The sequence below is a fragment of the Ostrea edulis genome, chromosome 3 (assembly GCF_947568905.1).
Source record: "Ostrea edulis chromosome 3, xbOstEdul1.1, whole genome shotgun sequence".
NCBI classification, from domain to species: domain Eukaryota; kingdom Metazoa; phylum Mollusca; class Bivalvia; order Ostreida; family Ostreidae; genus Ostrea; species Ostrea edulis.
The window spans coordinates 34,312,651-34,330,539 of NC_079166.1; the positions used below are offsets into that span (position 1 = coordinate 34,312,651).

Genomic DNA, 17,889 nt, shown 5'->3' on the forward strand with positions numbered 1-17,889 from the left:
TAAGGTCTTCCGCAGGAGACGGAATACCTTAATAAGAAACGGAGCAAAAACAATATGTCTCCGACACTTTGTGTTCGGAGACATAATAAGAAACGGAGCAAAAACAATATGTCTCCGACACTTTGTGTTCGGAGACATAATAATAATAAACAGTAGAATCACTAGAAGGTCTTCCGTTGGAAACGGAAGACCTTAATAATAAGAAACAGAGTAAAAACAATATGTTCCCAAACTTTGTTTGGGGAACATAACTAATATCCACTAAGGAAATTCACCAAAGGATGAGAGTACTCATAGAAAAAAATATCTAATTTGAAACCCATTTGAAAGAGAAATCTTCATTAAACTAACGTTTTGATTTAATAAATGTCAATTCCAACATGCATGGGCAGGTTAGCTATATGGAAGGTGAAGATAACGAACAGTGATCAATCTCATAACTCCTACAAGCAGTACAAAATAGATAGTTGGGCAAACACGGACCCCTGGACACACCAGAGGTGGAATCAGGTGCCTAGGAGGAGTAAGCATCCCCTGTTGACCGGTCACACCCGCCGTGAGCCCCATATCCTGATCAGGTAAACGGAGTTATCCGCAGTCAAAATCAGTGTGCCAAGAACGGTTTAACAATCGGTATGAAACACGTCAGACAGCATTTGACTCAATGCGAGGTTGTATTGACGAAGTAGATCGTTATAACGACCATAGAATTTGCGAAATGCTGACTTCAATCGAGACTGTTGAAATCCCTGTACCATCAACTTGTTTGTCAGTAGCTTACCTCGATTTAAAAACTGACTATACCCAGAACAAGCTCTTGCATGTTACGGAATAATGGTGGATTAAACTTATATCAGTTACTTGTAAGTATGGAAACAAATTTGACCATGGTTTTCATTTTCTGATATTTTTGAACAATATAATAAATTCTGCCACCTTACATCAAAGTATATGCATATTGATAATTTAATTTGACAATCTATCATGGTCTTAATCATTTTAAAGGAGAATGGACACGATTTGAGCTGAAAAATTTCAAACTTTATTTTTCCATTTTTAACGTTTAGAATGTTTAACTGAGGTACCTGTAATGGTCAGCAAAAATGTTAATGTCAGGTATCGAGGTACATAGGAAATACAGAGTTCACAATTCCTCGTTATGTAAACAAGGCTCGTGCTATGTTTTTGTTTACATATGAAATATTTTTCTGAGTCTCCTCAGTCTTTCGATGATTTTCCTTAGAGGACGCTAGCTTCTACAAATGTATTGGCAGCTGGTTAGTGGCTGCTAGCTTCAACCTGTCCAAACGTTGCATGAATCCTTGGATATGATAATTCTAGAAATAATTGATCGATTGTACATTGTTTTACGTCTCTCTCAAGAATATTTCACTCATATGGAGACATCACCACTGCCGGTGAAGGACTGCAAAATTTAGCCTTATGCTCAACGCTTACGGCCTTTGAGGAGGTAGGGATCTTTATCGTGCCACACTTGTTGTGACACGGGACCTCGGTTTTCACAGTCTCATCCGAAGGACCGTCCCATTCAGTCGCCTCTTACGGTAATCAAGGGGTACTGATGACCTACATGTATTCTTACTCGGATCCCCATGGGAATTCGAAAAATGAAGACGATCTGAAAGTTGCATTCAAGTACATGAAAGGTGAAGACAACGAACAGTGATCAATCTCATAACTCCTATAAGCAATACAATATAGATAGTTGGGCAAACACGGACCCCTGGACACACCAGGGATGGGATCAGGTGCCTAGGATGAGTAAGCATCCCCTGTCGACCGGTCACATCCCACGTGAGCCCTATATCCCGATCAGAAAAACGGAGTTATCCGTAGTCAAAATCAGTGTGTCAAGAACGGCCTAACAATCGGCATGAAACACGTCAGACAACATTTGACCCAATGATAGATTATATTGACGAAGTAGATCGTTATAACGACCATAGAATTTGCGAAATACTGACTTTAAACGAGACTGTTGAAACCCCTGTACCATCATCTTGTTTGTCAGTAGCTTGTCTCGATTTAAAAACTGACTATACGCAGAACAAGCTTTTGCGTATCGAATCAGTTAAGAGATATAAACACCATATGCAGGTGATAATGGAATATTGCTATATAGATATGGGAAGTTGGCGATGGAGAAGCTGAAAGCATCTCGTTTGTCATACATGCAGTTGAATTGTCAGTTTGCCGTTAATGTTTACTTTCAATAAAAGATCTAAAATACATGTAATAGGGGCACAGTGCCCTGGAAACTCATATTTTTATACTACAATGTTTATTTATGGATTCAAACGAAGGCCGAACTGAGCTTTTCTGATTAAAATATGTCTGTCCTCTGTCGTCATTGTGGTCTTTGGAATTAACTTTTCATATAGTAAACGTCCTAGAAACTATTAGGTCAATGTCATCAACACTTGACAATTTGCTTGGGTGTATATGATTCGTGTTTGTTCAAATAGATGATCACACTCTCTTCAAAGGGGTGATTATTAAGTTTGATGAAAAAATGCATATACTATTTTAAAAATCATCTTTTCAAGAATCATTTCTTGTATATCCAGGGGTCCATGTTTGTCCAACTCTGTATTTTATATTGCTTATAGGAGTTATGAGATTATTAGAGGGCAATTTTAACCACATATGTCATACAAAGTATTCTTGAGTTCAGGGTCCCGTGGGGAATCGGGTTACAATAGGTCCTCAGTACCCCTTGCTTGTCGTGAAAGGCCACTATATGGGGCGGTCCTTCGGTTGAGACCACAAAAACCGAGGCTCTCTGTCACAGCGGGTGTGGCACGATAAAGACTCCTCCCTACTCAAACGCTGTAAGTGCCGTACTGAACTGAACTGGATACTGTTAGTGATTGTTATCACATAAGTGCCGCTATTGTATTCCTCCATGTCATATGGCCTTTGGTTATATTTTCGGCTTCCTGATATGTTAGGCCCGCAGTTATAAAGTGCCGAACATAAGCCTAAATTTTGCAGTCCTTCACCGGCATTGGTGACATCTCCATGAGGGAAAAAATCTGGAGAGAGACGTTAAACGTTAAAAAAATATACAATCAATCAATTAATCTTGAGTTAAGGGGATTGGAATTATCCAGATAAAGGTTCATACTCCCTTCAAAAGGGACAATATGTATATACAAGAGGAAAATGAACAATTACGCAGAGCCAAGGAAAACTATTTCATAAAACTGTTTAAGCCGAAACTAAACTGTTAATATTTTTATTTCATGTTATTTAACATGTACATTTTACATAGAATGTTTCCTTTAATGTACAGGAATTCAGAGGCGCTTAAAACTTATAGACTGAACTATTCTAAATATGTCTGTATTTTTAAAAGTGCCTAACATTAACATTGTATAATGTTCTGACGTCACAATCATGACTGTATTATGATTAACGTTCCCCACATAACGTCACGAGGATGACGTCATAATGGAACTTGTTTACATTGTTTAAAAATCTACTGACGAGCCCGTAGGGCGAAAGCGCTATAGATAAAAGTTTGAGTACTGGATTTTATTTTTTGACTTTATATATATATATATATATATATATATATATATATATATATATATATATATGATATTATTCCCACGGGATAATGAGATTATAAGATTTATCCCGTTCCTCATTTTCACCTTTCATTTTAAAATTTCTTTGAAACGGCAAGTTTAGAGTACGCCAAAAGCAATTAAAATCATGCTCATGTACATTTAATTTAATTCCAATTGTTTCCCTATGGGTAAGAATTAGGGACGTAATTAAGATGAAAAATTTCTGAAGCTTTATATTTTCTTGATTGATGGCAGGAAAAACTCCTTTACGAAATCTTTTAAATTTAGAAAAGCGATTGAATGAACAGTTGAAGATAACGAACATAGATAAATCTCATAATTCCTTTAAAAGATGAAGGGAAGGGTAACCACTGACCCAAGGACATCCCAGAGGTGGGATCAGGTGCCTAGAAATATGTAAATTTAAAGCAACAATCAATACATGGTGTTTATTTTTGAGAGCCATTTCCAGTGAGATTGGTTATCCATCATTATTTCAGCTACTACACTTATCGTCTAAGTAATGAGATGTTCTGTTTGCATATTGCATTTAATGCCATACATCGTTATCATCACACTGCACGACAGTACAAGAGCAAATGCGTATTTTTTATTTCTATTAAATGATAGGCTGGTTTGCATCCCCTAAATAATTTTTCATTCATATTGAGATCTAATCAGTTTTGATGAACTACAACAAATTTAGTCATTTGTTCAGCGCTTAGGGTCGTAGCAATGAGATTTTTAATGTATCAATGCCTGTCGTGACATGGGACTACAGTTTTAAGGTCATATTCAAAAGACCCGTGATCTTCACTTGTAAATGCCAAGCGTTTGGCGAAGGAGCAATAACTGCTAATTTTTACGTTTTAGGTTTGTCGCGGCCATGGCACGAACGGGGCTCGAACTCACGACCTCCTGGTTATGTAGCCAACCCTACACTTCTGAGCTACCACAAATGTTTTAACTCTAACCTTGGAAATTATTACCACGCAGAAATAGTTACTACTACACTAACCTGTATCCAGGCAAAAGTTATCTTGCATTCTATGCTAAATCCCATATATTTTAGGTGCGTTATCTTGTCGGGTCCCCGTTAGATAAAAAAAGTTTTCTTAATTTGAATACCAGAAATACTGATCCAGAAATGGAGTAGAGTTATTCAAAATTCTCCAAATTACAAGACACGTTCCTTTAAATGACCACACTCGATAAAATGTCCGAACATTACAAGAAAAAATATCTTCACCAATAATATTCCACTTGTTAAATAGTTCTTTTGAATTTCGCTACGGATTACTGGTTTCCTCATCAAGATAGAGGGTTCACGGTGGGTGTGACCGGTCAGAAGCGATGTTCACTAGTCTTTCACAACATATTCCACCACTTTTCTCCTACTCCTGTATTCTTTATAAGATTGATGATATAGATCACTCTTATTTATCTTAAATTTGTTTATAACAACTTTGAATTCGCTAAGACCTGTTTAGTTGATGTAGAGATGGGGATCGTCAAATATATGTAACATATGCATGTAAATATATGATACGAAAATATTGAAAATCTTACGGATACCTCTCGTTTCCAGGGGAAATTTTTCTCCATGGTTCCTCTAAAGGATCTAAAATATAAACATTCAATTTAAGAGTCTGTTTACAAGAGAACCATGCAAAACCAATAACAAAAATGCGGGGGAAAAAAGAAAAGAAAAAGAAACAATGTCTGGAAGGTGTCAATTTGCCATACCTTTTCATGATATGTCAAAAGTAATTTCCTTGTTATATGATATTTTTGGCAAAATCGATGAGTAGCCCCTGACCTAACACCCAATGGGTTGTTCTTTTCTTGGCACAATGTTTACATCAATTTCACAAATAAATGGGGTAATTTCAGCTAGTCATTAAAGACCGAGAAAATAAGCACCGCCTTGAAATTTACCTGGTAAGTGAACCCATGTCAATCAGGAGAAATTAAGCTTCAGATTGGATGCTAGAAATAGATGGACATTTGGTTAGTAGTCTTTGTGTATACCTTATCTATCTAATTTGGCGATCGAGGTGCCTCGTCCGTGCAATCTTTTGATGCTTACCGCATAGACCTGCTCGATAGGGAAACGGTTTTGGTTTTTTCATGTAGAGATAGTCACACAATAATAATAAATTTTGCATACAATTACATAAATTATAATAGAATATAGTTGGTTATGCTTAGGAATGGGTACGCTTTTTTGTCCAGTGACATTTTGTTCTACTTTCATAAAATTTCTAATTGTGACTTTTTCAATTTGTCTTATTTTCTTATAAAACTGTGACTTTTTGTCCTGGGACATTTTGTCCTACTTTCATCAAATTTCTTATTTTGACTTTTTGTCCATGGTCATTTTGTCCGTGACTCTTTGTCCTGTGACTTTTTGTCCTACATTCAGAAAATCTACCGCAGTACGCAGGAACTCACATCGGAAACTCTGTTTGGCACTCAAACATCGTCGGATTCTGGGTATCCGACGAACGAAGGCAGTCAAATGGATACAAGGAAACTTTGAATAAAGAATGTTCTGTCTAAGTTGTCAATGACTAACGTTCTCATTTATATAAAATAAATTTATTGAGCTTTAATTCTTACGTTTGATTCATTAGATTTAATCATCAATGTTTTGATTTACTCGCACACGAAAAATGACTCATGAATTTTTCAATCTTACAAAAACGCACAGGTAATGCAGGTAACATAGATAACATCCTGTGTATTTGGGACGGTATAAACAAGCTAGCAGGGTTTCCTAGTGCTCGGGTCTTCACACCTGTCTTAAATTAGCTCCGCCCCGCACTTAACTTACCTGAGGAAAACCGACCGGTTGAACAACTCGGCCTTTAAAACTTTTTTTTAATAATGTAAAATAAATAATATTTTGTGTCTGGGATATTGATGCACAATGTAATGCACACATGTATTGTATTTACAGATGTGGGATTTCTTCATATACACAAGTTATCATAGCACTTATATGATCATGAATGAACTATTTTCAAAGATCATTCTAATTTAAATTTTTCTAAATGTGTCAAACATTCGATTTTCCCAAAGCAACGACCATTTTGAAAACCCGTCTATACATTTTATTTTTATTTAGAAAATCTGTAGAATAATATGATATATTTTGGATTTAGTATTGATTTTCAAAATTTGATAACAATTTTTAAATTTGTAGAAAATTTTGAAATTGCTGAGTTGACAAATGTAGTATAATTTACAAATTTTTAAATCCCAGAAACAAAATCTCTTTAAACTTTGTAATGAAGTTGATTCAGTTTTGCTGATTTAGCCTTTTGTATTTTTCGTTTGTTTTGATTTGAATGGGTTATCGTAAGAGTGAGTCGGGTGTGAGTTATTTTTAGTTGCTAGTATAAAAGAGACCGGTTTGGCTGGCTGTAAGTTAGATAGGGCACGGTAACGACATCAGCCGAGTGCCACATTGACAGGTCCTAGAAGTCAGGGGATGGTTATCTTCCTGTCATATTTTATGTAGAACATTGGGATAAATATAACTACTGAAATAGGAGTTTGTTTGGAGGGCACATCTTTTTCCTAGCCGGTAAGCGTGTTTTGTTTGTATTCTGATAGTTCGTGAGTATTAATAATTAGTTTAGCACGGCTATATTCTTTGTCAGTTCTCGGTTTCTTGTTTGGTTGCAAGTTGGTAGTTTTTTATGAAATTAATTTCAGTGCGTACATGGGTGTTTAACAAAACCAGTTTCAACCCGAAGGCAGGCAGAGAGTTGCGGGATTCAGATATACGGATGTCCATGCGGATATCGTGCTACAATATGGAAGGTCGTGGTGTAGCTCCGTAGAGAATAACCCGAGACTTGGGAGGCATCGGAATCCTGGTATATTGTCAGGAATTGACGATAGCTCGTGCAAGGCTTGCATGGTGGTGGATTGTTTTCCATTCTTGGCGTGCTTATCGCAAGTTGGCGGGAAACCGGAACAGTGTCTTCAGAGTGCAGATTAGTTACATTATAAAGTTAAAGTAGCTCGAAATTTAGAAACAAAACCAAAGAATATTATGTTACTGAAAAGGAGAATTGAATATTTGGAACTTTTTCTAAATTATACTACTTTTGAATATTGTTTTAACTTGAAAAGTTAATACCTGTACATTTGCTTTACATCTGATACGCACTATCGAACTTTCCAAAAGAACTGTTTACAACGTATCAGATATTTATATTGCCACTTGCTTATTAATGTAAATTTGTGTTGAGAGTGAAAGGAGTGAGTGTGCATATTTTTTTCATTATTTATTTGAACAATAAATTTGTTATTGTAGGGTGAAGATAACGAACAGTGATCAATCTCATAATTCCTACAAGCAATACAAAATAGATAGTTGGGCAAACACGGACCCCTGGACACACCAGAGGCGGGATCAGGTGCCTAGGAGGAGTAAGCATCCCCTGTTGACCGGTCACACCCGCCGTGAGCCCCGTATCCTGTGTATTCTACAGCTTATCGTTAGTCTTTCCTCAATCTTATAAAATCCAAAAAGAACTCATTACAAACTCATATTTCATTGCTAGAAGGGATATAGTAACGGGCCTGTTCGTTTGCGGGTGAGTATGTGGGTGTCTAGGAGTGAGTGTGTGTGTAACACTAAGGTTGTAGTCACTCCACAGGCCACATTTATATTCTATCGGTTCATACATGTGGCTTCAATTTGACATTAAGATATCTAAAAGAAAAAAGAACGAAAGAAAGAAACCTTCAGTTGCTATTTGAACTGTAGTTTATTATTATACTAATGTCCTTTCTATATATTTAATTATCCCCAAGGGTTGTTTGAAATTGTTTATATGTTATTAGGGTATTTATATCATTACATTAGGCGCTATATATTAATAATAAGTATGCATCTTAATTCTCACACTATAAATATTTCATTCACATGTATGTCCACATTAATTTTATATTAGCGTTTCTCCCACATTGGTAAAGCGTTTTATTGAACTAATGTTGATGGGGCTTTCTATGTAAAACTTATACGGTACCAATTTTGATGCATTAGATGCGCATTTCGACAAATAATGTCTCTTCAGTGATGCTCAACCGAAATGTTTGAAATCCGAAATAACTATGAAGTTTTAGAGCTAAATATAGCCAAAAACAGCGTGCCAAAAAAGTGGAGCCAAATTCGTCCAAGGATAAGAGCTATGCATGAGGGAGATCATCCTTAATTTTGAAATGAATTTCTAAGTTTTATAACAGCAATTAAATATACATCCGCATTTTCAAGCTAGTAACGAAGTACTTAGCTACTGGGCTGTAGAGACCCTCGGGGACTAACAGTCCACCAGCAGAGGCCTCGACCCAGGGGTCATAATGTAAAACTTATACGGTACCAATTTTGATGCACCAGATGCGCATTTCGATAAATAATGTCTCTTCAGTGATGCTCAACCGAAATGTTTGAAATCCGAAATAACTATGAAGTTTTAGAGCTAAATATAGCCAAAAAACAGCGTGCCAAAAAAGTGGAGCTAAATTCGTCCAAGGATAAATCTTGTAATTACAATTACAATATCGACGACGTATTCTCTATTAACAATGATGCTTTTCATTCATACATCGATTCGATATATCCCTGCTAGCTCGAAATAAAATACACCACAGAGTCGTCCACTTCTGTTTCTTAGATATTCTTTTGAAAGTAGATATTAATGGCAAACTAACAACTGAACTTTATGACAAACAGAATGGTTTCAGCTTCTCCATCGTCGACTTCCCATATTCACGTAGCAATATTCCATTATAACCTGCATATGGAGTTTATATCTCTCAACTGATTTGATACACAAGAGCTTGTTCTGCGTGTGGGCAGTTTTTAAATCGAGACAAACTACTGACAAACAAGTTGATGGTACAGGAGTTTCACCAGTCTCGTTTAAAGTCAGCATTTCGCAAATTCTATGGTCGTTATAACGACCTAGTTTGCCAATACTACCGACCATTGGATCAGATGTCAGTGTGTGTTAAGACACAAGGTGCAATCATTGAGACGGCAATGTATTATTGAATGAAAAATCTAAGTTTAAATCTGTTTAAATGGTGCTACCAAATCATTATGAGAAACCAATCAATACTCAGTACAATATTGAGAAATGTCCACGGGTGCATTTTGATTTAGTATAGATACAGCCTAAACTGTTCAAAAAGAAACTAAAATTAAGATATTTAAGAAAGTAATACAGTTTTCACAATCTGAATCATATTTAATTTTTCATTATTACGTATGTAATAAAAACATGCATTACTCTCGTGAGAAGTCTGGTAGTAGCATGCCAAAACTTTACTGCAAACCATTCACTATGAATTGGCCAGAAAGTTTGTTTCTGTAAACCATTTATCTAGAAATTTGCAACAAATTGGCCGCAAAACGTTTGTCAGAACTTAATAAAAGTGACAATTTTCATTGCCCGACAATCTATAGTTAATCTAGCATTGTTTCTGTACTTGATATTTCTCAAACAGTTGATTGGCTCCAGGTCAGGTAATACTTATCTAACTTATAAATAGAAAAATAGAAGTGAATATATGAGAATGATCAAGGTTTTAAATTCTAAATAGAATTCAAAATCAAGAACAGGACTGGCAAAGAACCCTAGATGGAGTGGGTGACTCGAAGGAATAAGCATACCCAGTTGACCATACGCACCCCCCAGGAATCTTCAGCCTCTATCACTCTCATGAAAACGTATTCAGAATCAGTATGAAAATAATGGTCTCACACTTAGTATTAAACACCCATACAACATGCAACCTAACGCTATGTGTCTTTTCAAATTGCGAAATGCTGACTTGGAATAAGACTGTTAAAATCTATGTAATATCAACTTATTTCTCAGATACCTGCATCCGCGTGTATATCAAGGCAGGTCATACTCCATTTATGTATGTTAATTGCACCGTCTTTAAGACATGTCTTAAACAAAGGGATAGGTCTACATAGTACTTCACCCATCAAATTATTTTTTTATGTTTACATTTGAACACTCTTTAATTCATTGTTTGATATTTAACGTCATTTTAGCGATATGTTTAGCTTTTTCACGGCAGGTATCCAAATGAAATACGTTCGGCATTGATGTGTTTTGGATTTTCCCTGACCGTTCCAAGCAAGCCTACTCTTTTTCGAATATCGGAGAAATGATCCAAACATTCCAAAAAAAGAGATTAACGTTAGACATTGAGTATATTTTGATAAATTCAGGCAGGTTGTGGTTCAATAGAAATGGTGGATCAGCAAGTAAAATAGATAACCTGATGCTTTCTGACATGTTTCTAACAAATGATTAAATTGTTCTTCATATACTGATTTTGACTGCGGATTACTCCGTTTACCAAATCAAAATATATGGCTCATTGAGGGTGTGGCTGGTCTACAGGAAATGCTTCCTCCACTTATACACCTTATGAAAGGTGAAGATAACGAACAGCGACCAATCCCACAACTCCCATAAGCAATACAAATAAGAGTTGGGCAAACACGGACCCCTGAATATACCAGAGGGGGAATCAGGTGCCTAGGAGGAGTAAGCATCTGACCCCATCCTTGGTGTATGCGGGGGTCCGTGTCTTTCTTATTCTTAATGTATTCTTTTTAGGATTTATGACATCGATTAAAGTCATTTGCCTTTGCCTTTTGCAAATTCTCTTGTCGTTATAACGATATGATTTACCAATACAACCTATCAATGGATCAAATGTTGTCTGACGTGTTTCATATTAATTGTTAGACCGTTCGTTAAAGATCAAGGGCTTACGGCATATGTGACCAGTCGACAGGGGATGCTTGCTCCTCCTGAATGGTTAACGCAATGATCAGTTTTGAAGGAGGGAATTTTAGTTTACTTTACAGCTCTCAGTGAATCTACTATAAAAACCTTAAATGCGTCTGGTAAAAATGATAAAAGCAATATTTACATACAGATTTACATTTTTGTTTGAGAACGTTCAATGAGGATAAAAAAAAGACCATTCAGAAATTCCTATCTTCGACTAAAGTGGAGTTTCTTATGAATTTCTTACCTATCTGCATGCACCTCATTGTTATTACGTTTGATCTTCATATACCATGAATATTTTGTTCAATATTTCTTACATCCCATATACCATTGTAAATGGATTAGGCAAATAAAGTGAATTTGAAATGCCACATCTATAATTTCCAACAGAGCGCAAAACAAAATGCATATAGCATATGAATATTGCATCACTAAATTGGTTTAGGATGCGACTTAATCCGATATCTGTAACTTAATTTAAAGACTTGACGATATGTACAGGTGTAGGGGTTTCAACAGTCTCCATTGAGGTCAACGTTTTGCAAATTCTATGGTCGGTATAACGATCTAGTTCGTCAATACAACCTATCAATGGGTCAAATGCTGTATGACGTGTTTCATACCGATTGTTAGGTTGTTCTTGGCACACTGATTTTGACTACGGATAACTCCGTTTACCTGATCAGGATATAGGGCTCATGGCGGGTGTAACCGGTCGACAGGGAATGCTTACTCCTCCTAGGCACCTGATCCTATCCCTGGTGTCCATGGGGTCCATGTTTGCTCAACTATCTATTTTGTATTGCTTACAGGAGTTATGAGATTGATCACTGTTCGTTATCTTCACCTTTCATGTCAAAAGAAAAAGAAAACAACAACAACACAGCAAATATTTCTTTGATACGATGATATGAAAGTGTTAATTTGAGGGAGATCTAGAAACTTCTGAGGAAAATTCATAGGGAGAACTATTGTTTATACCACATTAAGTGTTATCACTTATTCATTCTATGCAAATCACCGTATATTGATATCATGGAAATAAAAAAGTGAAGAGTTTTTTTGTACATAAATGATATAATAGCGCGTATTCGAGCTTAGTCTAAGAATACGCCGATTTATCTCGGTAATAATTCATTGTTTGATTAAAGGCACTTTCCGGAATATTTAGCGCCTAGCATATTTGGCTCTAAATAATCCCTCCAGCATATAAATAACCTCAGTGGCGTCATATCCTCCTTTCTATTCTAGCAGTTGATGAAATCGGTAGGTTGTATATTTGAGACATCTTAAAGTTTAAAAAAAGTTTTTAAAAATCTTATTACTTCATCCAATATTTAGATTGTTTTCAAGCTTAGAACATTTTATACAATTATAAGTCTACAACGTTGTCAGATGGTTAATCATTGCTTTTGATTGAACACGATACATGTGCTGAATTTCTTTTTAATTAATTTTTGTATCCATACATGTTAATCACCTCGTGTGCATCATTGACCTGTTGGTCATTCAAGTTCACTTTGATGATATAATCATCTTGCTCACAGTATTCACAAGCGATCGTTAACTGAAATTCATTTAGATATTCAATTTTACACGCAATTATGCCATGCCGAAAACCAAGGGCAAGACAAGGTCACACAAGCCGGCCATTGACGGGCAACCAACACCAAAGCGGAGGGTAGCCAAACAGCCTACAGCTACGCCTCAACGACAACATAACCCCACAACGAAAAACCAGAGCATTGTCCCAACAACATACAATCAGCCCCAACCAGCTGAACCCACATTAGTTTTGCCTGAAGCTTCCATAGACAATGTCGCCAGACCTACGCAAGTGAACAATCAGGCTGAAGCTACAGCAGGTAATTCAATCATGACGCCATTGAATGTAACCTTTAATTCATTTGGGGCTCACATGCCAGTGTCAGTTGGGTCAACCCAGTTTTCTTTGGGTTACTGTGTAGATGCCAATACCAGGAAAAAAATATATCAGGAAAATTTATCGATCTAGGCACGTTACTAGTTAGAGACTTCAACCAAACTCAAATTCAATCTACTCTAGCTATTGATCCCAGTGGCCAACTGGTAGCCCAACCTAAACCACAACATAAAATCCATAACATAGACAAGTGGACAGATGCTTTCATTATTTTTATGAGTATTTATGCAGCTGCACATCCCGAAAAAGTTCAGCAGCTATTGAAATACATGCATGGCATTAAGCTAGGTGCACAACGGTCACAGGGCTGGGTCAACTATGATGAGCAATTTCGTCTTAGGGCATGAATTAATCCAATGCAAGATTGGGGTGTAGTTGACACGGAATTACGGATGTTCTACATGACACCCACTACACACCCATCCACATGCCCTAGGGTGGAAAATGTTACGAATTTAACTACAAAGGGTCATGCTCGAGACGTAATTGCCCTTATGCACAAAGATGCATTAAATGTAACAGCATGCATCCAATCAACATGCGTACGGCAAACTCCTCAGGACAAGGGTCTAAGTCTTTTCGTCCTGCAGCACCCAAATCAGGTCAGTTACAACAATTCAACACTAATATCCAAGGACAGCACATTAGACATAATATACAAAAACAACCAACAAATGTGGTCTCTGGGAAAACCCCCAGTTATCACTAAGTCAGTTCTACAGTATGTTCAGAACCACCCATACAGACTGGCTGCTAAAACTTTGGGTTTAGGTTTCAAACAGGGTTTTAAATTATTATATACAGGGCCCAGAACTCCTATTTTTTCCAATAATTTAGTGTCGGCAAATCATCACAGCCATTTTTACAAGCCAAGATACACAAAGAGGTAACTGATGGGGCCTGTTTTAGATCCACCTATCCCTAACCTTCATGTGTCTCCAATGGGTGTGGTGCCAAAAGGGGATGGCGGTTGGCGAATGATAACTCACTTATCTTACCCACCGCTCTCTAGCATTAACACCTACATAGACCCAGGAGACGCAACAGTTAGATATACCTATTTTGATACAGTTATAAATACCATTAGTAAATTAGGGAGGGGTGCCCTATTAGCTAAAACAGACATTAAAAGTGCATTTAGGTTAATACCAATCTACCCAGGGGACTTTGAACTATTAGGACTTGACATTAAGGGGGCATATTGCATAGACAAAATGTTACCCTTTGGCTGCTCTATTTCGTTCAAAATTGTGAAAATTTCTCAACATTTTTGGAATGGTTGGTTAGAAAACAATCAGGTTTAGAAACGGTACATCACTATTTGGACGACTTCATTTTTGCAGGAGGGGTAGATACTAGTCATTGTTTAACATTATTTAACACGTTCCACAGTTTGTGCGCAAAATGGGCATTCCCATAAATCCCGACAAAGAGCAGGGGCCCACTACATGTCTAGTGTGTTTAGGTTTCGAAATTGACGCGGTGAAAATGCAAATTAGGATTCCAGCTGAAAAAGTTAGAGAAAGTTGTAATATTTTGGAACACCATATTAAAAAAACGAAACATTGCGATAACATCCATGCAGAGTATTGTTGGTAAACTCAACTTTTTCGCAAAAGCAATTCCTGGAGTTAGGGCATTCAACAAGCGCTTTTACAATGCTATGCTTGGCAACTACCAACCTCACCACCATGTCAACCTTACTAAAGCTATGAAACGAGACATGCAGATCTGGTTTCAATTCCTTACCAACTTTAATGGGGTTATATATTTCCCAGACACTGAATGGAGTTCTCCGGAAACCCTTCAGCTTTTCACTGATAACTCAGGGGCCGCATCATTAGGATGTGGGGCGTACTTTGGGGGACAGAGGACACACCTTCAGTGGCCTATAAGTTGGGCAGGTACTCCAATTGTCCGCGACATCACATTTTTGGAATTAGTACCAATTGCTTTGGCCTTCACAATCTGGGCTCACGCTCTACAAAACAAGAAAATTGTCTTGGATTTTGATAACTTGGCTTTGGTTCACATTATTAAATAACAATCTTCATCATCTCATCATGTAGTGTCCCTCATTAGGCCACTTATGCTTGTAACTTTAACAAACAATATACAATTTAAGGCACAACATATTCCGGGTAAACATAATGCTATAGCTGATGCAATATCTCGTCAGCAGTGGTGCAGATTCAGGGACCTAGCGCCTACAGCCGACCAACACCCCCAGGCACTTCCAGCATCCTTCCACAATGCACTCTCACAGATGAAATAAACCGCCTCTTTAGATCATCATTAGCATGTAACACAGCCCAAGCATATTCAGTGGGCCTTCAAGCCTTTGATCAGGTTAGACTACTACAGCAATTGAGTATAGCAAGGCCACCACCATTTGAGCAGATACTACTGTTTATAGCTCACGTGTCAATTAATTCGAGGTTACAAACAATCCACTGTACGAGCATATACGTCTGCTATTGCATTTCAATGCAAAGTGTTGGGATGTAGTGATCCCATGAAACATTTCCTGATAGGTAAACTTTTGGCGGGTATGAAAAAATCAAACCAGGAAGCAGCCCTACGCCTTCCCATTACTTTAGAAATCTTAAATCAAATGGGTCCCAAGTTGCATTTGGTATGTCATAACTCATACGAGACATGTTTATTTGGAGCTGCTTTTTACCTTGGCTTATCACGCCTTATTAAGGGTTGGGGAATTGGCCCTCTCAAAAGGGAATTCATTTAATAAAATTATTCAAATACAGCACATTTCCGTCCAGGATTCAGCAATTAACTTGTTTATCAAGTATTCTAAGACTGACCAATGTGGGTTAGGTACCACCATATCTATTAAAGCCACTAGACAAGTCTCCTGTCCTGTCATGGCGATAACCAAATATTTGCAAGTACGTCCAGATGTCACGGGTCCCCTGTTTTGTCATTATTCCGGCAAAACACTGACTCGTTATCAATTCTCCTCAGTGTTGTCTAAAATCCTCAGTGTACTTGGCTTGATAGTAAACTGTATACATCACATTCTTTCCGAATTGGCGCAGCTACAATGATGGCTCAACAGGGGCACTCCGAGCAAGCTATACATGCCTCTGGTCGCTGGACATCTAATGCTTTTAAATCTTACATTCGAACGGCTAAATAAATTAGCTGCCCTTTACAATTTGAGCAACTCCTTAATTTAACTTTGCATGTGGGTGACACAGCAACTTGTAGGGTGTCAATATTGGTTTTATTCGCTCCATTACTAACACCAATCAAGTGGTTTCAGATCCAATTAATGTGTGGATAGTGGGGCCTTCTATCATCAAACGAGCAACAGTTGCTGCTACCTGCAGGACAGGAGGCCTGAGCCTCACTATCCCAAATGTAAATATTTGGTGGCAAGAGTACAGTGGTATGCGACTTTTAGATCTTGTTCCGAAATTGAAATACCTAAAAAAAAATTGAACCTAGGTAATACACCTAAAATTGTCATCATTCATTGTGGGGCTAACAATATAGTTGCCATGCACATAAAGCGCCTGTTATATGTCATTAGACACATTTTATCTGACTGTAAGGATTTGTTTCCTGATTCCAAGCTTGTTTGGTCTTGCACCCTCCCAAGGAGGTCATGGAGATATTCCACTAATATTAGATCAATGAATAAAGCTAGGGCCCGGTTAGATCGAGTAGCAATTAGATCAGTGGTAGCACTGGGAGGGGCATTCATCAAAAACTCCCAATTCAATGCCAGTTTTACTCAGTTGTTTGACAATGCCGGGGTCCACTTATCTCAACTAGGAAATGATTTGTTCTTGAATAATTTGCAGGGGGCAATTGAGCACTTAATGGGTGGTCGTAAACTTGTATTCTGCTTGCTTGATTGTATCATGGCACTGCTGCTCTGCTTTGTTGTATCTTCAGTGAATACCAGTATGCTTGAACACAACTCAGAACGAAACGTCGCGGTGCATCCAAGGACAGATATTACTAGGGATGCTGCTATGACCAGATGGGCATTCTCGTCAAACCCCACCTCAAATGGATCAATTTTGTGATTTAAAACTTGTATATTTGCTGATGCACAAATAGCGCATTTTCACCTATCTTTTAAACATTGATTGTTTGATTTTCAACCAACATGTGTATTGGACATTTATGGCCATCGGATATTGGCCCATTGAATTCAACATTGAATATTTATATTGATGTGATATTGGCCCATTGGACATTTATATTGATGGGATATTGGCCCATTGATCAATCATATTGCATTGATGTGACATTGTTAATGGGATATTGGCTCATTGTACATTTCCGTTGCGCGTGGCGTTGTGCATTTGAGAACTCGCTTTACCCGGAGCACAATCTAGCCCACTTGGGGTCGCCACTTGTGTGTGCATTGTTGGAAGGCGACCCGGCGGCCGCCCCAATATACTTATTGTCCAACTGAATTCACCGCGACCAATTACGCCAAACACAAATAAATTTTTCAAGTAAATATGTGTCTTTG

General features: G+C 37.5%; 1 protein-coding gene and 1 pseudogene across 1 annotated transcript in view; one reads left to right on the forward strand and one right to left on the reverse strand.

Annotated features, from left to right (window-relative positions):
- LOC125675754 (interferon-induced protein 44-like) overlaps positions 1–5,201 on the reverse strand; it is a 21,396-nt gene extending 16,195 nt beyond the window's left edge. Inside the window, exon 1 of the mRNA XM_056160875.1 lies at positions 5,172–5,201. Within this exon, the coding sequence (XP_056016850.1) occupies positions 5,172–5,201 (30 nt within the window). The remainder of the gene's footprint in view (positions 1–5,171) is intronic.
- Positions 5,202–13,046: 7,845 nt separating this feature from the next.
- On the forward strand, positions 13,047–17,434 carry LOC130053538 (uncharacterized; annotated as a pseudogene).
- The last annotated feature ends 455 nt before the right edge of the window (positions 17,435–17,889 follow it).